Here is a 26462-nt window from a genome sequence, read left to right as displayed (position 1 = left end):
TTTGCAGCTGTGGTAAAGGAGAAACTTCACAGCCTCTCACCTCTTGCTCCCTGCTGAGCTGGTTTCCCTGGTTTCCAGCCCCACAGACCCGTCTATCTCACTCGTGTGACATGTGCTGCCCTTCTCCAGCTCTGATCCGGCCGGGCGCGACGGGCATTGCTCGTGCACATCCCTGTGCAGCCACTCCTTTGGAGTCTGTCTCCCTTTTAAGATCAGAAAGAAATACTAACATTGCCTTTTAGGACCGGGTTTTTTTTAATATAGAAAACATAGAGATCATTTGAGGGGTTAAGTCTCTCCTACAACCTCTTTGCTGGGGAATAAACCTCATCCTTCCCCAGCTCCCCTGGCTCTTCACCCTTTTGGACTCCCTCTGAGTTCAGCTTCACAGAGCTCTTCCAGGAGCCTGCCCTCAACAAAGCGTTGGGGTCTTTTCCCCGGAACTGGAGGTCTGGGTGGGAACCTGCCTGACATGGCTTCACTTGTGCTGAGGAAGCGGCTCATCCTCTGCTCCAAACCCTGCCGAGAGCCCGCTGGCCCTGGGGCTCGCTCACCCGCTGGCCCTGGGGCTCACTCAGCCACTGCACTGGCGTAAGCAGCTGCCGCTGTGCTCTCCCCGGTCAGGCAGCCTCGCATGCAACAGGCACATCTGTTGTCAGCTCAGCAGGCAGGAGAGATATAGCTAAAAATCCTGACTGCCCCTCCCTTCAGGCAGAAAGCCCAGTGCCTTCCTGCCCCTCCAAGGAGCGTGCAAGCGCGAAGGTGCGGGCAGAGAGCTGCCACCGCCGTGTCCCCAGCCGTGAGCCACGCTGCCTGCGGGAGGGACTCGCTGGGCCGCATGCAGCTTGCTGTTTTGCCCGAAACCCCTCCACTGCTGTTGCTCTGTTTGGTTTCTTACACAGCCAGACTATTAAGCCTCTGTCAGTGGGCTTTCAGCAGGGGTTCGGTTTGCTTCCGAAATAATTCCCATGCTGGTTTGTTAGTGGCTTCCTAAATCCTCCATCTCAAGCTTGAAAGCATTCTCATCCCACTGGCTTACGAAATAATGATGTAATAATATTTTTCATTAGGGTCACATCAACCAAGGTGCACTGTTGGTCCCATTTTAAAACTACTCAAGCCACTCGTGTTTGTTGAGAAACAGTCATGAATGCAAAAGCCAAACCGAATGCATGAACGTACCCATGAAAATTTCCCCATAGAGGGCTACACTGGATCTCTGGACAGCACAAATCTGTGGCTTTACAGATGCTGATTTCATTTAAAAAACAGACCCCAAAGTCTAGCAAACTGAAATGCCTATTTTCTCAGCCTTTGCCTTAGCTTTGGTCCATGGCCCGTGGCAGGTACGTGCGCACAGCTGCTGCCAGCCAGCCCGGCGCTGGAGGGTGCCCAGCTCAGCCCAGCAGCGCAGTGAAGCCACCTTGGGCTGCTGGGCTGCTCAGGTACGACCTGGCCGCTCCGCTGCTGCTAACAGATGGAAGCTCACCTTCATCCCAAGGATTATCACTTGCCTGCTACAATAAAATCTCGCACAGCTGATGTGTGCAGCTTAACGCTAGCCACAAAGGTCTTGGCTGGCAAGAAGGGTCAGGTGGCTCCTTTGAACTCCAGAGAGGTTTTCCATCATGCCCGAGCACGCGTGTGGGTGCACACACTGCATGTATCAGTGCTATCTGCCGGGAGGGCAGCCGTCACCTCCTCCCGTCACTGAGATCCTCTGTCCCAGCGTTGCTTTTCAGCTGCAGCACGGATCAAGAGGGAGCAGGACCACAGGAGTGCCATTGCCTGAATTCGGGGCTTTCAGCCACAGAAAAGTCCTGAGTGGCCACGGATTTGTTCATGCAGCATTCCTTGGGAGCCAACAAATGCTCGGAGCCTCAAATACGAGTTGGCTTGAGTTGAGCTTTTAATGCATTTAAACGTCAAATCGCTCCCGAGCGAGCGATGATCATGTTTCCTGAGAGGAAGCAGGCAAAGGTCTCTGCACAAATTCTTTGTATCATCTAGCTACAGACCCCTTGGTGGTTGTGGTTAGCTGACTCAAAAACCACAAAAGCACCTGTGCAATTAAACCTTTAATTAATTAATAAGCACAATTAAAGCTCCAGTAGAACCAAAACAATGGGCTTGTTTCTGGCCAAGATGAAGACTGCATCTCTGCCTATTAATTTCTCATTTACCTGCAGTTACAGTATTTCATTTTAAGCAGCTGGCTGCTCAGCCTCTGTTCAGGCACAATAGAGCATTTGTCACGTTCCTCTCCAAAGCTGCCGCTCAAGAAGTTGTTGGAATGTTTTTTTAAAAATACCTTTGTATTTGAAAACAAAGTATCTGCATTTTCGGTTGTAAGTAGTTTTATTTATGTAAGTTCCTCTTTCATTACAACCGAGCTGTGGTTATCCTCTAGGATTTGCTATTTGGAATTAAAAATGTGTCTATAAATTAAAAAAGTCCCCAAACTACAGGAAATAAGGAGGGGGAAAAGTAGAAAGAAAAAAATAAAGTAATTCTAATAAGCTCTTCCAGGACAACTTTTCAGTGTTCTGTACATCTGGTGCTCCGAAAGCATGCTGCAGCTGCTTTGCTCGCCAGAGTTCTCCTGACTTCCCTCGTGCAAAGTGAGATTCAAATCCTGTTGATTCGATACGACATGATGCCTTATAAACATGCCCAGGGGGCAGAGCTCTGTGGTGAGCATCAGCATAATGTTGATTTAGACTCATTTGCAAGAGCTGGAGTTTCCAGCTTCACCTGCAGTCACTGTGAAAAACAACAAACAGTCACAGTAGGAGAACAACAAGGTGAGACAAACTTGAAATCAGTTTGTTGTTCATTTGGGGAAAAGCTTTGTTTCTTCTCTCCCTCAGAAGAGCTCTTGCTGGGAATGGAAAGCTGTCAAGAAAGCACGAAGAGATCAGCTTAGCAGCCCCCCTTGCACAGCTTTCACTGGCATGACAGGAGGATATGACATCTGCGATTTCCAGGCGCTCTATGACAGAGCATGCCAGTCACACTGAACAGGTCCCAGTCATCCCTGGAAGCCTTTCCACCGACAGACCCAGCCAGGAACCCTGATGTTCTCAGCTGCTCCATCTCAAAGCTTTACAGAAGTGGATCTGATGATACACATCTTAATTTCCCCCAGGATCCATTTCTCAAAGAATGCTTGTATGTATGTACTCACACAGGAGCTGCTGTTTGAAGTCCTTCTGTTCTCTTGGGGATGTGACCAGCAAGTAAAAAGTGATGTGAAATTCCTTCCTGCGCAGAAAGTTTGTATGTGCTGAAAGTACACTCATCACTAACTGCAGCGCAGCGTTTCATAGGTATGTATGGAGAGTTGGTCAAAAGATGCAGTTGGTGCGAACACATCCCATGGCTTTCAGTCACCTAGGTCGGAAATCTGTCAGTGCAAACTCCTGCAGGGCTGACCTGGCCCAGGGATGGAGCTTCCACAACCTCTCCCGTTGCTTTAGATCACCCTCGGATGTGATAAATCAGTTTTTGGTGTTCCAACTTGTGTCTGTCACCTCCTGACTTTCCACTGTGTGCCACTGAGCCTGGCGCTGCTTCTTCTGTGCCCTCCCCTTAGGCAGCCATGGACAAGAAGGTCTCTCCCGTGCATTTCCTTTTCCAGGACAAAGAAACACAGCTCAGAGCCTCAGCTAGCACACTCCAGCCCATGAACACTCAAAATCACAGAACAGACATTTTAGTGAAAAGCAAAGTACTCAATACCAAAAGTTTGGGTAGTAACATGCAAGTTTCCTTGAGCACTAGAAAACCGTAAGCCTGCAAGGAAAAGCAGGTGGCTACTCCTTTTGCTTTGCTGTCCTTTTCATATACCACCTACTAAGGGAAGTGCAAAGCACCCTGCAAAACCCACGCAGAATGTACAAAGTAACACAAGCTGCAGTGGAAGCTACCTGACTGCAGCAGGAGGGAATCTCCCAGAAGTACAAAAGCCAGAGAAAGCAGAGCAGAGGACAGAACAGTTCAGAACCATGGATACAAAGAAAATCCACCGCCGGCTAGTTTGAGTTTGCGAGTAGTGGGGTAGTAGTTGAGCAGATGGGAGATTTCCTGTTAATTGCTTCATGGAAGTCTGGAGGAAATACAGCACCTCATCATCCGAGGAGTCAAATGTAGATTCAAGTGTTAACGTGAAGGAGTTAAATAGATCCGTTAATTGTGCAATCATTCTGATACACTGTTACAAGCATCACTTCGCAAGAAGAGAGTCGCCTCCTGGAGAAAGCGGCTTTCAAACCAACATCAAAGAACCCTGAAGAGCCCTATCTTCCACATTTTCTAAAATCTTTTTTAAAGCTTCTTCCCTACATTGTGATGTTCCTGTAGGTATGGCACAAAACCTACTGCACACCAGCGGGATTTATCATAGCTTATCTATGGCTTTCAGGCACAGATGTGCGCACTGTAGCTCTCATGTAGCGTTCACAGTAAAATACATTGTTTTATAATAAGCTGTAGCATGGTAATTACTGGAATGAATTCTTTTGGTCCCTTGGTTCACGCTGGAATGAGATATTACTGACTTTGTGTGGAACACCAGAAGGCAGCCACCACATCAGCAGCTTTCCTTACCTCCCTAATTTCTGCAGAAGTTCCAAAACTGTTGTGAAAAGACACAGCAAATCATCTTCTTACCATCTCTCCATAGCTAAACTCCAAGGGGTTTACAGTAATGAGAAAAACAGAAGATATGGTGTATATACTTCTTGTTTACTCTTAAGACTGCAAGAACGTGTAAATTCTTGCTACAGCTGCTTCATAAACTTTCAAGGCATTCGCCTTCTGTGCCCTGCCTCCAGCTGGCCTGTGCTGCAGCAGACATTCTCATTTTCTGAGATGCTCCTTTTCCCTTCCAACTAATTACGTATAGTAAGTCTTTGCTGCATTTCTCTCGCTGTATTTAATAGCCACGGTAACGTTCTGAGAGCAGACTTATTTTTAAGGATAAGCTTATTGAAGTTTGCCTATGCATTTTATATTCTATTTGATAAATCCTCAAAGAAACAATGCAATTGCCTTAGAATTCAGTTTAAGCTTTTTTTTTTTTTCTTCCCAAAAGTTCTACTTTTTGGAATCCTCATTTAATGACAACAAACCAAAACAGGGAAGTGAGATCACTCCGTTATGACAGACCCAAGATTTCCTTTAGTACAAGGCAGAAGCGCTTATGTTAGAATGGACAGACAACTTAGCACTGACATTGTGTATGACAAAAATCCCGTTACCATGAGTGCACACTCTGCAAAGGGAGCAGGAAGTATTTAAGGTGCTTCGAAAACAAACAGAACAGGTAGTACATGACGGAAGTTCCCAGAACAACAAACCCAGTCTAAACCCCTTCAGTCTACATGAGGTAGGTTACTTCAGTAGGAACAGACAAAACAGGAGTCTAGAAGAGTTACAGCAACACTCACCCGTGTGTTTGCAAAGCAATAATTACAGTACGATGTATCTGAACCTTTCTGAAGCTAAAGCATTTGTAGGCTGCACTACGAAAATTCTCAAACAAGTATATTAACCTCACTTGGTCTTAACCAAGCGAGTCCTTGTCTCCTGGGACAAAAGGCTTGGAAGCTAACAATCAAATTAGTACTGAATGACCAGCACTGCTTTCGGACTGTGCCCGTCTGCCTTGAGGCTTCTTTTGTCTGATGTCAACATAAAGCAATTCTACCTGGGAAAGACAAATGGAAGTGCTGGTCACCAATAAAGCTTCTTAAAACTAGTTTCCCTCAGTTCCTTAAAACAGGCCTTCAGGGCTTGTTTGTTTTTTTTTTTTAAATGTTGTACTATCAAATCCTGCCAGCTACATAACTAAACCCATGCAAATAAAGTGCAACAGACTACTCTTAGCCATTATGTGATTAAGCATCTTTTAATATTTCTATTGACAAACATTGTAAGCATAACCAGAGTCAACAGTATATACTTGGGAGTCTGTCCGGTGACAGACTTGAGTCACTGAACTACTAGTTCAAGAACTACTGGCATTCTAATTCCATTTTCAGTGGAGCCATAGGGTGCTGAAATGATCACGGACTAGGATGTGTACTGATAGTGCCAAATTCTAATCAAGACCCATTGATTGTGCGTTAGTAGCCAAGGTAAACAGTTATTCCGTATCATACATAGAAAGCAACTGGTATTGAACAGACAAAAGGTTTGGTCAACAAACTAGTTTTGCTTTTAATAATCTTTTTGCTAATAACTCAATAGGCACAAGAGTACCAGTAAGCATATGAACTTTAAAATGCACAATTGCCACAGACAGTTGACTTGAATACAGTAATAGTGTTTGGTAGCAGACTTAGAGACGACTCTTAGATTCTTCCACTCTCACATGACTTTGTATTTCCTCATCACCTAGTCATGCACTGGAGAGGAATTCCACAGCAGTCTCCTTCTCTTCAGCTAACTCCTTTGCAGTCAGATCCATCTTCTCACGAGAAAAATCATTAATAGGAAGACCCTCAACAAACTTCCAGGTCTTGTCCTGTTTGAAAACAAACAAATAAAAAGCCATTCCCCATAAGAACAAGTTTCATTCGGTCTGCATGAAGGAAACTTTGCAGCATAAGAAATAAACTTTATGGCCTTAAAAGCCACATCAGGCAGAAGTTAGTTTTGTTTTCAGATAAAGAATGCAGCCGGCACCGCCTAGTCATGTCAGATTCTATTTGTCTATCAGTACTTGTTTGACAACCACTACAAAATGGTTAATAACGGTCCCCTCTGTGAAAGGCTGCTGAAGTCCCAGCAACTGCAGTCCCGTACCAAAAGCACTGCTGTTAACAAGCTCACACAACAGATTAGCTAGGTCTTGCAGAAGATGCCTCGATTGATACAGTCTAGTTACCTTGATCACAACAGGGAATGAATACAGCAAGTCTTCAGGTACACCGTAAGAATTGCCATCAGAAATTACTCCCATGGAAACAAATTCCCCCTGAAACCAGAAAAGTTAAATATACTTTTCACTGCTAGAAGAAAGCAAAATTTTAATCTTTTATATACTGCATCTCCTATGACACACTTTATTCCAGAAAAAGACCAGAAATTCTTCCTCTTCTGAACACACATACACACTTTGGGTCAAAGACACTGGCATGTAACAAAGCATTAGACAAACAAGCACTTACTCAAGAGCAACATCTTACCGCTGGAGTGCCAAACCAGATGTCCCTCACATGATCACAGATAGCTTTGGCAGCTGACATTGCACTGGACAGCTTCCTAGCTTTAATAACGGCTGCTCCACGTTGCTGAACAGTCTGCAATTAAGAAAAAAAGCCTCTAAATTGTAAAGCAGCAAAATCATGGTTTGGTCCAAACGCTGTCAGTAAACACCATGAGGAAAGACGGTCTTTTGTTAGTCAAGATACAGTTCTATCACCAAATGAACATGGCACACAATCCAGAAATACAGTCTAGGAGAGTTCTGCCAAGCCGGGAACATAAGGGAACATTTCAGAGGCTGGCTCGTTTCTCAGTACCTGCTTTACAGCTAGCAGGCCGCTGACTTCTCTCACACTAACCAGATGTTTCAAGCTTTTACCACCAAGACACTTCATGTATGTCAATACTAACGGATGCCTCAGAGCAACACTGGCAATTAAGGTTTTTTGCCGAACACCAATATTAACTGCTTGCTGGTCTCAATCTACAATATTTAATGCATAAAATTCATTTATTTCCTGAAGACAGTTGAACCTACCTCCCTATACTTACGTTTATATTTAGAAATTTTGTACTTAAGAATTGCACTTCTCAGAATTAGCATAGCTTCTTAAACCATACCTATTTTTTCTTTTGGTAAGTTTTGGTAAAGCTCTATGCCAACCGTACCCCAGTCTAGAAAGCAAGAATTATGCAATCTCCTGATCTCAGGCAAAACATTCTAGCACAGACCAGCATTACAATGTACCTAGAAGGCCAAAACAGTATCCTGCCTTGGCCACCTAAGATACAGCAGGATCAAAGACACAGACAGGTTTCTGCTTACACTCTGGCTCAGGAACTTCAGTTGCCAACACACAATCGTTTATTCTGCAGCAACAAGCATGTACTGGAATAAGCTATATCCAAAACCAAGACAAGACAGAGCACGGTCATATGACAAAACACACCCTCAGTACCAAAGATATGATACCTGGTTGTCAGCATGCCAGTAACACTGCAATACCAAGCCAAGTACAGCTACTTGGAGTCACGTTCGTCAAGAGCTTTGATAATCCTTGTTTCACTTCACACTGCGTTTAGGTTAGCCGGTGCTCTTGATCAATCAATACCATTATTTTGTTTTACTACCCTACATTATTATTTATTACCACCCTACATTAAGACATTTGCAGGTGTTTTCTAGGTATTTCAGATTACTTTTCAGAAAGGCTGCTGACAAGGTCATAGATTTAGGTCTGGAATGCATGTGTGCATGTGGCATGCGCATGCATGTGCAGGGCAAAGGTTACTGGGCCTTTTTTTGGTGGGTGGGGAGCTGCAAACAGAAGATCATCCTACTTCATCTACAAAGCTGCTAAAATAAGTTACCACAGTGAAATGTCAATGGTGCTTGTGTGTCAGATGAGAAACCATGACCAAACTCTTTTTTGTTGAATCATTTCAGCACTCCAAATGGATTTTTTTCCCAGTAGTATTTACATAAGTTTTCATAATGCCTTAAATTTTTCAAGAGCAAATAACTGATAGAGACAAGCTATCTGAGGATCACTTACTCTATTAAGACAGGAAAAGCTGCTTCACTAAGTCAGTTACATAGTTTACAATTTCATACAATGTTACAAGAAAGGGGAGACACAGAGTGACCATGGAAAAAAATCCAAGAAGATCTTACCAGGATAAAGTCTCCCTTCAGCCAGCTGTCATCTTTTATAGCTTCATAAACTCCAACCTCCTTTCCTTTCACATTTACCTTCGCATGGTTAACATCTGGATATTGAGTGGAGGAGTGGTTGCCCCAGATGATGACATTCTTCACATCATTAGCAGTCACACCAAGTTTCAGAGCAATCTAATTGGAAATTAAAGATGGCCACTGTATTAATTTTAGCTTCTCAATTCAGAGGCTTCTTTGAAAGCACTGCTATTTAGCAGAGACAACAGAAAGCATTCTACTTTGAAGAGGCCCTTTTTACCTGAGATTTAGCTCTGTTGTGATCCAAACGAGTTAAGCAGCTGAAATTTTCCTTTGGTATTGACGGGGCTGACTTTGATGCAATCAGGCAGTTAGTATTTGCTGGATTCCCAACTACCACAACCTAAAACCAAAAAAGGAGAAGAGAAATGTGGAAAGATGAAGAAGCTGTTTCTGCGAAATAACTCCCTCAAGTTAAATACATGACTTTGCCTTCAAAGAAGCTATCAGAAAGTTAAGTTTTCTAAATCTCTTGGTTGTCTTCAACAATACTGTTTTATATGTGCATTGTTCATGGTCACCGAGTCTTCTATAAATGTACAGAAAAATATTTTCTAGCTAGGTATTTTCTTTATAATTTGATACTCAAACATGAAAGAGAATAAGACTTCTAGGGAGATCTGCACACTGACTCACAGCCTGGCTTCAAACCTCATGCAACTAGACCCAGGGAAAGCAAGATACACGCTAGTCAGCCCACAATGAATTCACCATCCCCTTTTAAATGCTTTCTAGACTGGATGCCACTGATTTATATAATAGCTTTATAATTAGGAAAGCCAGAACAGTTACTTATCTCAGTGTTCATAGGCAGTTAGAACTATAATATTGCCTGAACTTGGATCAATTTATTACTATGGAAAACTGATTTTTATTCATCCCTCATCTACTAATGTGTCTCAAATGATTAACGTCAAGCTCCATATACTCTCAGTCACACAAACTAATCTGCAAACCTCCCTTTGTATTTCCCCTTTTGAAATTGAGTTCAGTAAATTTTCCATTACTCTGCAATAGTTACATTGATAGTTTTTATTCCAACTGTATAAAGAAGCAAACAAGTCTTTAGAAGCAGTAGGAAGTTCATCAGCAGAGGAAGTAGACATTAAAAAGTCAGTTACAAAGCACAGTTGGAGTCTGGGTCTGAGATTAAGAGCAGTAGGAGAGCAGCCACATGATCCCATTAACTGTGCTGAAGGAATCTGAGAGAGAACAATTAAAAGCTTCCAATGCTCCAAAGACCAAGACACAAATAACCTAAATAAAGCCGATTCTTTGTGCAACTGTAATTCTATATTGATACTGAAGTTAAGGGTCATTATGTTAAAGTCACAGATGGATATGAAGTAGGCAGCTGCACATAGATAATTTAGTTACCCCAGAGAAGAGAGATAACGAGCAGAAGACTGCTTTCTCTTCTTTTATATGGATTTGTGTATTTATTTCTTTTTAGAACTGGTGGTAACCAGTTCAAAGTATGTGCGGAATACAGCAATACAATGTAAAACCTACCTTTTTCACCAAATAAATTATGGACTAAGTCATCTACCTATTTAACATACTATGTCTCATTTAACCTTCACTGTGGTCTGTTTTCCAGGGCTTCAGGAAGGGAATGCCTGTACTGTATAGGCTCCTGCTTGCGCAACATTGTTTTACGATGTATTTAGAACTCTACATAACTCAGAGTTAATTTTTTAAATTCAGTTTCTATATTCACCTTGACAGTCTTTTTGGCATACTTGTCCAAAGCTGCACCTTGAGACTTGAAAATTTTCACATTTGCTTTGAGTAAATCCTTCCTCTCCATGCCCTCTCTCCTTGGCATGGAGCCAACCAGAATTGCTATGTCAAGGTCTTTGAATGCAACTTCCTCCTTGTCTGTTGGAATGACCTCTGAAAAAAGGAAAGGAGGAAAATAAATATCTATGTAAGATAAATACTCATGGCAAAGTGTTAACAGGAATATTCTTTGGTTCATGAATAGTATATAGTCTGATCTGACAACACAACCACCTTCCCCTTCCAAAAATACAAGTATGGTTATTTGGCCCTAACTCCACAGATTGAATACTTGCCAGTAAACTGTTTATATATACAAATATTTACCTAAATCTTTAGATACGAATTCTAAAAACACAGGAAAAAATCTATGTAAAAAGATAGCTTTTGCCTGTCTCTCTCTAAATATATATACACACCTAGCTACATATGCTCTTCCTCACTTGTACAAAAAATTTTCAGTGGCAGGGACGAACACAAATGAAGTTTTCCTCTCCCTTTGACCATTCAAGCAGAAGGTCGTTTGATTTGTACGAGAGTCGGTAGCTACATGCCTGATTTTTTTGTTTGTTTGTTTTTTTAAAGTACTGTAATAATGACAGTAGCATTTAGTTGCTCCTTTTCTTCTGTTTGTTTAAACTATCGGAACTTGTTTACATGACTTGATGAGCGATTTTTCAATTTGTGTCTTTACGCAAAAGATATTTCTAAAGACTAGATTATTTTTTTTTAACTCAATAAAAGTATCTAATCGTTCAATGTTATTCCACTAGGCCAAAAAACAATGCATAAACGCACAAGTATCCAACAACTTGTTGTGCACGCTGACAACGCAGGATTGGATGATACCAGCCAAAACCCCAGTTATCTGCATAGTCAATTCCTTACACAAAAACCGATTTGATGGCATTCTTCCTCGCCTACAGCCTAAGTTAAATTATCTTCCACAAAATATAAAACCGAGAAAGGATCATTATCATTTTCTTCTGCTTAACTTCCTGCCAGGTACAGGAACTCAAAAATGCAATAGTTGTGCTATAGAATCTTGTAGGTGTAAGAAAAATTTCTTTTGGCCACCTCTCAGCAGCGGTAGAGCACAGTCCTGCAGCTCCATCACTACACCTTCCAGTACAGTCATCATGGGGGTGATATCCAGCAGCACAAGAATAAGAGGCTGTAAAGAAAGAAATGGTTTAGTGCAAGATGGGCATGATCTGTTTTGAAAATGAATTTGTCTTGTTATCTGCTAGAAACTGCTGTCTTATGCAAGCCTTAAATCCATTTACAGAAAACTGAGAAACTTCAGCATGCCCAACAACTGAAAGCTTGTGTTAACAAAGCAGGACTCCATTTTCCCCACTTACAAAGAACAGATTACTTGCACATTGGTAAGCCACTCTGAGTGTCTACAAGGAAACAAGTCTCAGGGACTGCAGTTCTAACATTAGCTTATTCATTACAGCGAAGAGAGGCAGGTGATAATTCAACATAAGAGCTAACCTGTTCTTTGCCGAAGACATCTCCCTTGGCAATGCTGTAGAGCAGCGAGTAAGCAATCTGCCCAGCAGCTCCAGTCACCAGGACTCTGATAGGCTCACCCTGCAAGAAAATTAGAGGCTTACCCACAGCTACACAGTGCAGGCTCACACCATCTGACAGTGGTAAAAATTAAGTTACTACAGAAAGAACGTTACGATTATTTAACCTGGATGAAAGCTTGTGCTTAAATGTGGATCAGGCCCAGCTCCTGGGATCATACTTCTGTTCTGCTAGAACCACCAGAAATTCCTCTACTTGCCTTTACAGAAACAGAGCACACTTGCAAAAATATCCTTATGCATTGCTCCTGGAAAAGCTTCCAAAATGCCAGGAATAAAACGTATTTGAAAAACTTTTTGTTCCTTTTAACAACGCTGCCCTTTTAACATAAGACGTTACAACACGTAGCACCCACTCATTACATTACCCGTCCACACTTCAAATTTACTACAGAAGTTTTATGTGCTGTGACACTTTATCAATTTTCAGATTCTTTCAATTTTGAGGGCTGTGTCCATTAAGCATTTTGAATGCTTACTTGCAACCAAAGACTTACTGAATGCCAGGAACCAAGGAATCTAGTGGACTTAAAACTACTGCCTCACTTAACTGCTAGGTAGCAATTTAACAAATCCACAGACAAAAGCTACATTATGGACAAATACAGACACTAATATCCATAATACAACTGTCCATTGTCAAACTGACCCAAAACTCCAAAAGACTGGGAGAAAACTGCCAAGACGTTGCCAATTGCAAATGGGGAGGGGGAAACAGCTTAGCTTACAGCAAGTCCATTTTGTTAAGCAGAACCAGGACTTGGAAAGATTACTTAATATTGAAAACATACAGCTGAGAGAGTTGGGGTTGTTCAGCCTGGGGAAGAGAAGGCTCCAAGGAGACCTTATTGCGGCCTTTCAGTACTTAAAGGGGGCTCAAAAGATGGGGACAGACCTTTTAGTAGGGCCTGTAGTGATAAGACAAGGGGTAATGGTCGTAAACTAAAGGAGGGTCGATTCAGACTAGATACAAGGAAGATGTTTTTTACAATGTGGGCAGCGAAACACTGGCAGAGGTTGCCCAGAGGGGCTGGAGATGCCCCATCCCTGGAAACACTCCAGGCCAGGTTGGAGGGGGCTCTGAGCAACCTGGCCCAGTTGCAGATGTCCCTGCTCACTGCAGGGGGCTGGACTGGACGACCTTTAAAGGTCCCTTCCAACCCAAACCGTTCTATGATTCCATGAAAAGGGAAAACGTGCCAAAAGACATTCGTAACCTAGTATTTTGTAAGCCTGGTTTTTAAATCTCCCTGTTTTCCCTAGAGGCAACAGGGCTGGGGCAGATTGTGCTAGGACAGGAACAAGCAGACTCTGACCAGCCTGCTGGAATGCCATGCCTGCTTTTTCAAATAATTAAAAGATGATCATTTGAGTTATGGACAAAACACTTTCCACATTCAATTATGTCTGAAGCGATTTAATTGCATACTGAGCTACATCATGAAGAGTGTAGCTTGCAGAGCAAAGGCAGGCATTTCACCTGGTGCTGGCGAGGCTGCCACTGGAAGACAGTGCAGCTTTGGGACCCCGAGTTCCTGTCCTCTAAGGTCAGGCTGAGGGCACGGGACATAGCCTGGAAAGGCAGAGGATAGGCGTGATGTAACAGCAGCCCACTACAACTTCAAGGAACGTTACAAAAATAACACTGCCAAACACCTCTCAGTAGTGGCAGATGGCAGAACAGGGGCCAACAGATAGAAATCAAGAGAAAAATGCTTGATTAGGGTGGTATGGCTGCATTGGAACAGGGTACCGAGACAGCCTGTGCAACCTTCATCACTGGTGTTTTCAAGACCCAGATGAAAAAAACATGTATGACATTATAGAGCAGCATCAAAAGTCAAAAAGTGAACAACCTCCAGACTCGGTGCAAGAAAGAGGTCAGACTGGATGACCTCTAGAGATCCTTTCCAACCAACGTTCTTGTCACTGATATTTATAGGAAAACCATTTTGGGATTTGAGTGTATTCTCTCTGCAGAAGTGACCAGCCAAATACAGCTGCACCAAGCTAACATTAGGTAATTATAAAAATGAGGCCACCTACCCCATTTTACCACATACTAGATAAAATGAGAGTGTTAAGTGATGGAAGTTAAACTACTGAACTTGCAAATTTAGACCTCAACACAATTCTGCCTTCATTATGGGAATGATTCTTTAAACATTTGGCTAAATGGCTACCCATTACAGTGTTGAACTGCATTATTTTATTTTGAACCTGTCCTACTACAAGTCTCATTGCTCAAACCTCATCAAAACTCCACAAGGAAGTGGAAGGAGAGCAGACAATAGATTCTTGCTGGTTTAAATCTCAAAACTAGTTTTGTTACATTATTCCCAATTAGTGAAGTTGTAGCCTACAAATGTACATAATGTACAAGTGATGACAGACAGCACCATTAAGATGCATATCAGATTTTCAAGCGAACTTTTCAGCATGGTTTTAAGGAGAATCTACATTTTATTTACACAAAGGGAACAATGGACACTTTTAAGGTAGTTAATCATATTAGTTAGGAAAATAAATGCTGAAAAATTACTGTGCTGTAAAACATTGGCCTGGCAAAATCCCTTATCAGCAGCATATAAAAAGTGACCCTATGCTAAACATTCTACTCCAGTACTCACACAGCTTAACAGTGGAACACATTTTCTTTGCATTACATGGTATCTGAAATCAATGGTGAATTGATTTCTGGATTTCTAGTGAACGGAACAGGTATTTTTAGAAGTTAGGCTCCTTCTCCTTTGCACCCTGTGAGCCAGTCTAAAGTACTGTCACAAAAGGGGGAAAGTCAACAAGAATTTTTCCCACTATATGCACTTTATATGCTAATCTGATTTAAACATTAAAAATGTTGATCTATTGACCAGTGTGATGCTATTTAGCATAACAAAAGCAGAGGGAAGGAGCAGAAGATAAAAAGGCAAGAGGTAGGACTATTTTGGAGGTTTGGTGGTTTTTTGCTGGTTGGTTTGGTGGTTTTTTTTCCCTGTTTCATTGGTTGTTTTTTTTACTGAAACAGACTTAACATTTTGCCTTAAAATAAAAATCCTTCAGTCATGACCCAGCTCCACCATCTCTTAAGTAATTTCGCTTATTACCACCCTTCCTGTTCTCACCCCATTTTGGGCTGGAGGAGGGAGGAATATAAAGTGAGTATAAAGTTTTATATAAATAAAAATAAAGTGAGAAGTACTGCCCACTTGTTTTTTTCCTTTCCTAACTTCTAGTACATTGGATTCACATACAAGGTTTCCCCAACCCCCCCCCTGCCCCTGCAGCGATTGTACAAAGAAACTTTCATGCCCTCTCTTGATTCTAGAAGCTAGATTAACAAGCAAAAAATGTTGTGCTTCTTACAAAATATAGTTAACTCTCCCCAGAAATCTTACGTTGCATATAAAAATCAGTATCATTGAACACCTGAGGCTATTTTTGGAGGATGTATGTTTAAGAGAAATGAGTAGCTCCGCAATGCAAGTTGTAGGCTCCACACATTCATGTTCGGGTACTTTAATCCGTGACTTGGCCTCCTGCACTGGACTTCGATAAGAATATTTTCATGCTGTGGTAACTACAGAGGTGACCTTTACTCACTCTCAGGTATTCAAGAACTAGAGGACAAATTAAACGACATCTAACTGAACTATTTAGTTCCAAAGCCCTCACCAGCTGATGTATAGTTAAACATTTTAGGAAAATGAAAGAGTAGTAAAGATAATGGTAAAAGTGAGAAAAAAAATCCCACTGAACATTGCATCCCCAGATACCCTCCTCCCTCTAATTCAGCAAACATTTAGGATATTCCTCCCCCTCCTAAATTATCACAGGTAGAAGTAACACTTCCAGTATCAAATGAGGAAGCTGTGGGCTTAATGCCCTCCCCCTGCACTCACTTTGGCTCCAAAACTCAGTGCCTAAATTATTTCTGCAATTACTGCTGATAGCAGCAGGTCTAAAATAATAGTACCATACATCAAAATAGCACTACACTGCAAAATCGATTCAGGAGGTTACAAAGGTAAGTAAAAGACTAATATTAAATAACTCTCAATCTATCAAATACAGTAATAAGAAAATGATGCCCTGTCTACACAAGTGACGGACTTTGCATTACTAATTACAGTTATAAAAGACCTCTATAAACATGACTGCTATAAACTTGTCTGTAAAATACCATCAACTGAATGTTACTCCTGAAGGTTAAATCCAACTAAGTTATCCCACCTTTATTGACAAGAATGATTTAAGCATTATATTAAAATCTACCTTTTCAAAAGTTTAGACTCCCCCTAACAAACCTTCCCTTTGCTCTTAAAGAAGAGATGCAATGATAATAATTTATTTGGAAATGTGTTAAGAGTTGGCAAGACTTGCTGCGCATGTTAGCAACCCCAGCAGCGCTGTGGTTCATAGACTGAATTTCAAAGGAATTCTTTCCTCAAGAGATGACCTTGAGACAGGTGCCCTTAAAAACTTTTTCCATTTCATTTAGCTAATAGTGGTTGCATCAGTAGAGAGATGATTTTATTTCAGAAGTTTAAAGCTTCTGCCCAACACCAAATGGATAATTAGAATAATGAATGTCAGATAAGAACAGTGATATTCTGAAAACTGGACATCAAAGTCAGTTTCAACCAGCTGTTCTTTTGGACACCAACAAATTCATAGCAGTCAATGTTTTGAAAGCTCAAGCGTGAACTAAAACTTGCCGTCTTGCAGTCACTCCTGAGAATCCACATTCTGAATGGAAAGAATGGAAAAGTAGGCTCAATAAGGTTTACAGACTAGTCTTTTTTTAGGGCATAGCTGAAATAATAAATCTGGTTTCAGAGCACACAGCATCTTTTCTATAGCAAAGCAGTAAGGAAAGTATTAAGTGTAGAAAAACAGGGAGATGTTCATGGTTATAAAGGAAAGCAAGGTCTCTGTGCAAGTTTGTGTGTGTGCATATGTATCCGTACAATGCCACAGAAAAGCCAAGCACTGCACTGTGTAAGCACAGGGCAGAGCTGGAAGGGCACCTTGCCCATCGGGAGAGCCCAGCCAAACAGCCGGGTTTCTGACAGCACTGCACCCCAACCCTTAGCACCCCAGCAAGTTAAGGAGCAGGCATCCCCATCTTCTCGAATGCGGCGCCGCCAGCCAGGAGGCTTGCAGGAGAAGGTGCGATGGAAGGACTGGGGGCCAGCACCAGGCCGGGGCCAGCACCAGCACCAGGCCGGGGCCAGCCCAGCGGACCCACCAGCCGGCCCCCCCGCACGCCGGTGAAGAGCAGGCAGGACCGACGCCGGCCGGCACTGCGGGGGCCCGCGCCAACCCCTAGCTCTCCGGGCTGGAAGGTCACCCCAGCGCGGCCTCCGCGGGGGCTGAGGCGAGCCCCACGAAACCCCCACTGCCCAGCACACCGTCAGGCCACCCCACGGGGCTTGCGGAGGCACCGCGGGCCGCCCGGCAGCAGGAGGCGGCGGGGGGAGGCGAGCCGGCGCCATTTCGCGGCCACTCCCGCCCGACGGGAGCCCCCTGCCCCAACCGCCCCGGTGACAGGGCGCAGCGCGCCATCGCCTCGCCCCAACCGCCACCCGAAGGAAGGGCCGCCGGCTAGGGGAGCGGTACCGACCATAGCTAAGAGGAGCGGCGGGTCCGGCAGCCTCGAGGTCACCTCTACAGCACGACTGCAGCCGCGGCAGCCCTGCGCTAAGGTACCGCGGCGGGGCGGGACGCGCCGGCCCTACGCGGCCTCCTGGGGGCTGTAGTCGCGACTCCGCTGCCCGTCGCAGCCTGGCTCTCGGCAAGAACTACAACTCCCAGCGTGCCCCGCGGCAGCGCCCCTCGCCCCCGGACGCCATTGGTGCGTTAGCAGCGGTGACCCGCCTCACTTATTGTCCCATTCGTTAAAGGCTGCGGGCAGCGCTGTGGACAGCTGCGAGGGGGTGCTGTCTGCGGCGCGCATGTGCCTGTAGCAGTAATGGCGCGGGAGAGAGTGCGGCGGTGCGCGTGCGTCTCCCCGCCCTTCAGTGCCCGGCGCATGCGCGTCAGCGGTTGCTAGGTGACGGTCGGGCGCGGGAAGCGGCGTGCGGGCGGCTGAGGCGCGTGCGGGGCCGTCCCGTCCCCGTCCCCTCGGAGCGCTCGGTGGGTTCGCTGCGCTGGGGTGGGCACGCCTGCGGGGCCGGGGTCTTTCCGCAGGCTCTCAGCCCCCCTAAGCCTGGCATAGTGGCCGCTGGGGCAGCGCCCGCTGCCTGAGGGGCCTGGCTGGCGGGCGGGGGGCGCGGGCAGGGAGCTCCCCTCAGGCCGAGCCCGGGCGCGGTGTGGGCGGGCATGGCTCTGGCGTTCTCGGTGCCGCAGCCCCCTGCCTGGCTCCCCGCGGGGCGCTGCCGCAGCTGCCCGGCTCGGGACGCCGCCGCCGGCTCTCGGGCGGGTTCCTCCTGGCGTGCTTCCCGCTCCCCCGGGCCCTGCTTGCGGCCCGCCGGGGGAAGGTGCGCGTCTGTGCTGCTTACGGAGCCCTGACAGCTTGTGCTGGGCCGTTTCCTTCTATTTACCTGCAGTAGGGAGAACTGCGAGTTTGCCTGTGCTGTTCTGCCGCTAAAACAACGCGGCTTAAAATAGTGATCTGTCGTCCAAAAATAAAACTGTTCATTTAGTTGCATTTTGGATTGCTGGCTGAAGTAAACTCTTCCCGCCTCTGCCTGAAGTGAGGCTGATGGTAGCATAAATACTTCAGCAAAAAAACCCAGATCCTTGAACTGCAGTAAAAAGCTCTTGGATGGCACAGCTGATGATTTCCTCTCCCCACCCCCCCTCAGATCCTGACAGGGTTCCTTATTGGGCAGATTCTGTAACTTAGTTCTAAGTCCTTAATGAAGTCTCACTTCTCAGAATATTTTCCTGCAGGATTAGTTGTAAATCTTACTCTAGTCCTTATAGTTGATTGGTTTTGTGGGTTTTTTTTTTAAACAATGTAAACAGCATGTGTGCTTACACAATTTCTTTTGCAGTCCTCAGACAGAAATAAGAACTTAGTCCTTAGGGCAGTGAGTGTAAAATGTAAATATTTATGCATGTCATGTAGAGTGTTCTCATTTTGGGGAGCTGTGTGGTTATTTGTGCTCATGCCGCAACACAAAACTTCTGTGGCTTGAACAGGTTTTTAGCTGAACCTCTGACAGCCTCTGCAATACAGAAAACTGCAGTGTCAGAATTAAAAAGGTACAGTCATACTTAACTTATTTTAAATGTTGAGCTATACTGATTTATATCAGTTACTACCCATACATTTTTAATATGAATGAAGACTCTGCTTAAGTTTCCTTCTGGGGATGAATTGAAAAGCCAGATAGCTGCAAGCAAAGCTGAGGTCTGGCTTGCTGTGAAAGGTAGAGAAGCTTAGTAAGTCGAAGGGAGCTTGTTTTCCAGTCAGGTTGTCCCAGAGCATCCCAAAATGCTTTAATGCTGGTGACTTTAACCTTTTTAACACACAGATATTGTACAGATTTTGTTAACACTATTTAAGTTTATTTAAGATTGAAATGTACACAAAACGTGATGTGGACCCTCATAAGGTTAATTTCCACTCGGCATAATCAGTTCAGTTTAAATTGATTCCTTATCAATTTTCAGCTAAATCAATGTTGGCATGCTGTAAACTGGTTTGTGTGTGTCAGCATAGCAGATTGTATTGGTTTAGTGGATTTCAGTTAAGCTAATCAAACTTTCTTCGGTGGGTATGGCTTCATTTTCATTCTCGGTCCTTTTTTGCCCAGGCTTGTGGTCCTCGAGTTATTTATTGTTGGAGATAACAACATATCTTCTGTTGAAAGGGATTTGTAATGAATAGGGTGGAAAGCCATGTGTAAATGATCTTGTTTGTCAGAGTATATCAGTTTATTTTAAATCTGTTCCTAGTATAATTAGTCCAAGATAGTTACATTTGTTTAAGACTGACTGCAGTCTTTTATGCTGATTTAACTAAAGATATCATAAAGTTTCACCTTTTATGAATGTGGTGTAATTGGTAAAGTTACCGCAACTTAGCAATTCTACTATTTCCTACTTGGCTTAAATTTTGTTTCCACTTGTTAAGCTTTAATATTTTGCAAGCAAAATGTAAATTCATGAAAACAAATAAGAGATGCTTTTGTCTCCACACCTGTTTTTAACAGCTCCTTTTCCTGGGGTTCTTTAGTTTTTAAAATATGTCCTTTGCTTCTGGATAGAAACCTTTCTGGTGTTGTAGGAAGTGTGGGTGCTTGGTAGTGTTTCTCGAGCTGCTAAATCATGTTACTGTCTTCAGACTGTTGTCAATGTAGGAATGTATAAACATCCAGTGTTGGAGTTTCTGCAACCCAGACTTCCAAATCTTCTTCCAGCTTCACTTTGTCTTCAAGAAGTGTGCAGTATTTGAATAACTTTTGCTGATTTATTAGTCTTACCACCTTTTCAAAGTTTTGGATGTTTTAATTCTAAATTTAATGCTCTTTTTCCTGTCAGCTCTGTCACAGTATTCAGATTTCCTCTGCTTTGTTATTGCCTCATTGTTTTCTTGCTTGCTTTTGCATCTTCTATTACCAATGTCTTTAAATTTTTTTATTAGTGTTATATTATTATGTGTCTTTCGTGTAGTGCTTTAAGCCAAAGACTTGCGTAAATGGAAATGTATTACGTGCGAAGGAAGTAATAGAAATTTAGTGTGCATGTGGATTGAGTGCTCAGCTAATTCTTGAAATACACTTTATAATTTTTGCACTCAAAAGATACTAAATTGGAAATTGGTGTAATTAAACAACACACTTAATAGCCAAGATGTTTTAATGTAATTTTACAGGGATTGAATATTATTTTTCAAGGCAACGAGTAGTTTTGAAGGGTAGTTTGCCAGAATTCTCTTATTTTTTTTAATATTTTAAAATTAATTATTCTCTGTTAACAGCTGGCTGTGTTCTTTAACTGTATTTTGGATGGGATTTTCTTTTTCTTCATTGCCATCTATAGAAATTGATGAATTTTTTTAGGTAAGTTTTTACACTTAATTTTCAATAATTTCTGAAGTTATCTTTTTATCATCTCCATATATAATACAGTTTCTCTTTTATCTCATGTTTATTTAGAATTTGTAATACAAAAACATGTTTCTTGTAGCTAAGTCTGTGTGATATAAGTAATGTTTAAAATGGTTATGATAAAAACCCCTATATAATTGATGGTTTCAGTGCTAGAAATAATAGTAGAACTGAAACAGTTTTGGAAGCCTCTTTTGGGTTATGATTCACGGGAATACTAATAAGGGATTTTTCAGAAGTAAAGCATTAAAAAAAATACTGAAATGGGATTAAGAGGATCAAAAGCTATTTTTGAAAGTATGTGAAAAATCTGTAATAGAGTTTTAAAAAGATAATGTAGATAAAAGGAAGAACAATTGAAATCTTAGTTTAGAAAATGAAAATAGATATGTTTTCATTAAGAATTTTTAGACATGGTTTATTTTTTGTATTCCTAGTATTAATGTCCAAAACTAATTTTTCACTGTTCATTTCTAGACTTCAGTTATGTGATACTGCATAAATATTAAATGGTATGAAAAAACTGATGTATCTAGAAATTTTGCTTATGATTCTGACTTTTTTCTTTTTTTTTCTCCTGTGGCTCAAAACTTCCTTTCTTAAAGAGAAACTTTACCCCCTGTGGAACTGTTTTCATTTTATCCTGTGGTTTCGTTTTTACTTAAGAGTGTCATTGAGGTTTTACGTAATTAGGAGTAATTAATAATTCATTAATTGATTTATACAACCTTTAATAAGTTTTTAATAGGTAGATAGGATGCCATAAAACATTCTGTCTGCATGTGCCTACTGACTATGAAGAACAACTAATGATATACAGCATGTTTGTAATATGTATTGGTAATCTTGAACTGTTCAATAGTCGAATCTTAATAAAAACTGTAACCAGAATGTTCTTTTTTGTTTCTTATTTCTAAGTAGGCTAATAGTACAAACAGCTATTGTACATTTGACAGAGGACACTGTAACAGTTAAGGCCTCTTTGCTGTCTGCGCGCTGGGAGATCCAAGGTGGCTGTTCTGGTGATGGGTAGGCCTCTGGTGCCTGGAGTGTAGTTCAGGTATTGCAGGGCTCTGTCACTGTCTAGGGCATATGGTGGCACAGTGGCTTGATAATGGCAACCCTGTTGTAGACAAAGTTGAGACCCTAAAGATCTATCAACGTCTACCATCTGTGAACCATTGATGGAGGAAAGAATTCTTCTCACAGTTCTTACAAGTATACAGGGTATAGACAGTCCCTGTAAAAAAAACAACCAAACAAAAAAAAAAACCCAACAACAAATCCCTCAACCAAAACACACAGACACACGCACAAAAACTTTGATATAGTCACAATAAGATCAGTAAAGTTGATCTCCAAATTATTACAAAGAGAACAGAAGAATTGTGGTATATGAGAAAGTCTTAATGGATTCTCTTTTACCTTAACACAGGTCTATCTTTTTTTTTCTTGGTTGAACACACACTTTGTGACAGCAGTGTGTGGATTTTCTACTTGCTAATGGCGATGTGTGGAGGAGATTGATTGTGACTTGTAACTTCTGAGTGATTTAGGTGCTTCTTCCCATGGTAGGTGAACTGAGGTGGTAGAGGCTTTGCTGCACACCCTTGGGAGATGGAGAATGGAGAGAAGGAAGAAGTGAAAGCATCCTGTTTGCAAATAGCAGCATGGCATGAGTGCAACAGAAAGTGCCGTTCTGTCTTTGCCTGTTCTGCTATGTGGGTTTCCAGACTATAGAACCTACATGTACATCTGTGATGAAAACTGCCACTCCATCACAGATTTACGTAGTTAACTATTTGAAACACTTGCCTTAAGAGGCATCTAAAGATTATTCCCCCCACCCTCCCATGCAGACTGTATAAAGCAATTTCCTTGGGAAATGTGACTTCCCAATTAAAATGCAACAAGAAGGATGTCAGGTTAGAGATTAATGTAAAAAGAATGTCACCTTGATCACAAGAGATGGTACATTTCTTTGGTTCATTTGATTTTTGGACTGTTATGAAATTGTTGTGTTGATGTGGTGAGCTTCCAAGGCATATCCACTGAATTACTATTTCTGAATGATGGTTATAGCAGCCTGTTCTAGTATGCTCCTTTTCAGTAAAACTAGCAGCTTAATGCATTACCTTGTAAGCGTATGAGTAATGAAAATCTGCCTTTTTAATGAACATCTGAAAATTATCTTGGTATTATGCAATAGCTTCTTCATTCAGTTTCCTCTTGTTCTATAAAGCAACATAAAAGTGCTGATGTGCTTTAAACCCAATCAGAAGAGGCAGGTTGGTATTCTAATGAAGAAATGACCTCTGTAACAAATCAAGTTCTACAAAGTCAAGCCTTGTAGTCTTAAGTTAATTCATTACAACAATTTAAAAAATCCAGAATCCAACAAACAAAACCTAAACACAACACACACCCCACCCCACCCCCCCCCAAAAAAAAAAAAACCCCAAACAACTAGACATAAACATTAAGCTGATGTTCTGGTAAGTTTTTTAAAATGAGGTAAGCATTTATTCAAATGGCAAGACAGCTTGTACTGAAAGTAAGTTTGCTTTTTCTCTATATGACTTTCTTTTGCACTTATTCATTACAACCTGATAATCAAGGAATACATTTTTGTACAAGAAGTTACCAGCCATAATGATTACTTTCAATTTTTTAGACTCAGTGCAGGTGAGTTAATCTGTCTGCCTCCTTTATCCATCCTTTCTGTTTCAGAGTGACAGATGGATGCTTTTCTGTGCCAAACCTGTCGCATAATTACAAGTGCTATTCTCATTAAGGTTATTTCTATGAATTCAGGTCATGCAGTTTGCTTAAAATATTTCAGCTTGTTTTACAATATCCATTTGTATTTATTTCTGTATTTTCACAGAAATAAGTTGTTAATAGCTGCCATTATACAGAGTGATTTTTTCATTTCCCCACCCCCACCCCGTATTGAATGGGATTTTAAAGAAAATATCACTAGAAATATCTGGGGAGGGAGAATGATATCTTATGATGTTGACTTTTTGAAGTTAATTGTTTAAAAGCCCAACTCTTTACAGAAGGAAAATACTGATAAAATTTTATCTTAGTGACATTATTCAGATGTGAAATGTAACTTCCAAAACTTGAATTTATCAGTAATAAGCTTAGGAGCCAAGTAAACACTTTGTTTCCTGTATGGAGGTTTTTCTGCTGATTCACAGATTCATTTTGGTATTTGGCCTGCTTTTGGAAACCTTATCCAAATTGATTTTTATGAAGCAGTGGAGTCTGTGGGTGGCTTTAGTGTTGCTTATAGTGCTGTCCATATTCAGTGTTTTTCCTGATCCTCGAGGAAGGAAGGAAGAAATTGCATCTATTCATTCTGCTCATGTAAACACAAGTACTCTTATTTCTGCATGTGCTTGCATTCAATCAGTTGCATACTGTAAGGCTGACCTGTCCCCATCTCTTAAAAGTGTAGGCCCATGATTCCAGCTGTATGGAGTCTATTAGCCATACCAATGCTACATAACTTTCTGATGCTCCAAAACATGCATACATATATTCTTGTTGGTTTTTCAGTTGACGGTGTCAACGAGGGTTGTGTTGCAACCCATGAGAATGATCCTTAGTCTCACAGTGTAAGAAAACCAATGTTAAAAACTTTTGGGCGTGTCATAAGGCATTTAGAGTTGCCTTATCTGGCTGGGATGGTGTTGAGGAATTACTTTGTTTGAATTCATGGCAGTCATGCTGTCTGAAGCAGTGTTCCAAGCCATTTTGAGGGGAATTGGCAGGCTTCCTGTAGGAGAGAGCCAAGGAGTTAGTCTGCATGTGCCCAGTATGAATGATAAGGGAACCATGGCCACAGAACAAAATTGAGAGCGTGACCATTTAGACTGTGGACATAAATGATAGAAAATAAAGTAGCTGCATCTTTGGATAAAGGAGGCCTCTCCATGAAGTAATTGAGCAAAGGGCATCATGATTATAGTCTTTTTCTAGTTTGTTTCTAGAATGATACAACTATGCCTTTTTATTAGCTTTATTTGCAGTCTACTGTTGTCTGTATTGAGTAACCATGGTAATGCACTAGCACATGTATAGTGAAAAGGGTGGATCTTAATTTGGCAAAAGCCTTTTGAACATTTTGAGTTCTATTGGAAAGGTGTTACTCTTGACTGTATAGTAGAATATATACTTTGAATGTGGGCAAAGCCATATACATTTATTTTATAACAGGTAATCCCATTTATTTGCAGTAATGGGCCAGATACTGTTTTTCAAGTTGCCCACTGTCTGACTTAGGAGAATATAAAGTATTGCTATGAAATGGTCTTTTCCTTTTATACCTGCCTGACATACAGGGTCTAGCGTCAGTGTATTAGTCAAGGGAGCTAGAAATACACCACAGTTAAATTATGCGCTTGTATCTCCAGGTGGTGCTTGAATTCATGGTTGAAGACTGTAGAAATTAATTTTGCTAAAGCAAGAAACAACAGGACATTAAGCTACTATGCCAGCTTTAGATGTACGCTTCAAAAATTTTTGCTGCTCAGCATTATTCAGTAATCTTTAACTCAAATTGCAGGAAATATTTGAAATTCCATTCTAACAATATCCAACAGAGAATATTAAAGAAGCATTAAATTTCAAATGCCTGAGGGAAAATGTTCTCTTGCAACACTGTGGGCATTTGGATCTCACTAGTATATGCAGTATTATAGTCTAATATTATGCTTTACTTGGTCTAAAATGAAAGCCCAATTTTAATTCTATCTCCAAAAACTTGGCATACTGCAGTGAAAAATAATTTATTTGAATGTTTTTTAATACATTGCAACTAACTTTAAAGCTTCCTCATATAAAACTCCCACTATAGCTTTTTGTAATCTGACTCTTTCATTAAAACTTCAAATATACTCCCAAAGACTTATCTCAGTGCTTTCATTGCTAATTTACAAGTTATAAGGTCCCAAAGTTACCACAGGAGTTTTTCCTCATTCTGTGCGATTTTTCTCTTAATGAAACAAAACTTTAGAGTATTTTTGTAAATATGTAAAACAC

General features: G+C 41.8%; 2 protein-coding genes across 4 annotated transcripts in view; one reads left to right on the top strand and one right to left on the bottom strand.

Moving 5' to 3' along the window:
• Positions 1 to 5895: 5895 nt before the first annotated feature.
• On the bottom strand, positions 5896 to 18092 carry MDH1 (malate dehydrogenase 1). Its single transcript, XM_037391773.1, has 9 exons — positions 17975 to 18092; positions 12251 to 12349; positions 11828 to 11924; positions 10689 to 10864; positions 9189 to 9311; positions 8888 to 9064; positions 7194 to 7307; positions 6893 to 6982; positions 5896 to 6529 (listed from the first exon to the last, which is right to left on the bottom strand). Exons 1-9 carry the CDS (start codon positions 17975 to 17977, stop codon positions 6404 to 6406), a joined length of 1005 nt encoding a protein of 334 aa, XP_037247670.1. The 5' UTR covers positions 17978 to 18092; the 3' UTR covers positions 5896 to 6403.
• A 117-nt stretch (positions 18093 to 18209) lies between these two features.
• Positions 18210 to 26462, top strand: part of LOC119149897 (WD repeat containing planar cell polarity effector) — a 154683-nt gene continuing 146430 nt past the window's right edge. For all 3 annotated transcript variants that reach the window (XM_037391769.1, XM_037391771.1, XM_037391772.1), the window contains exons 1-2: positions 18210 to 18486; positions 21281 to 21362. The gene's annotated coding sequence lies outside the window, so the exon portion shown is untranslated. The remainder of the gene's footprint in view (positions 18487 to 21280; positions 21363 to 26462) is intronic.

Source organism: Falco rusticolus, chromosome 6, assembly GCF_015220075.1.
Source record: "Falco rusticolus isolate bFalRus1 chromosome 6, bFalRus1.pri, whole genome shotgun sequence".
Classification (NCBI taxonomy): Eukaryota; Metazoa; Chordata; class Aves; order Falconiformes; family Falconidae; genus Falco; species Falco rusticolus.
The sequence above is the reverse complement of the archived record's forward strand: the minus strand, read 5'-3'. Positions and strand labels throughout refer to the sequence as shown.

Bases quoted from the DNA above. Each gene is read 5' to 3' on its own strand.
- MDH1 (XM_037391773.1), bottom strand. The intron at 9,312-10,688 runs GTGAATATAGAA...TTTTGGTTTTAG, and splicing joins ATGCCAAAAAGACTGTCAAG to GTTGTGGTAGTTGGGAATCC. The intron at 9,065-9,188 runs GTAAAAAGGGCC...ATTTCCAATTAG, and splicing joins ACAACAGAGCTAAATCTCAG to ATTGCTCTGAAACTTGGTGT.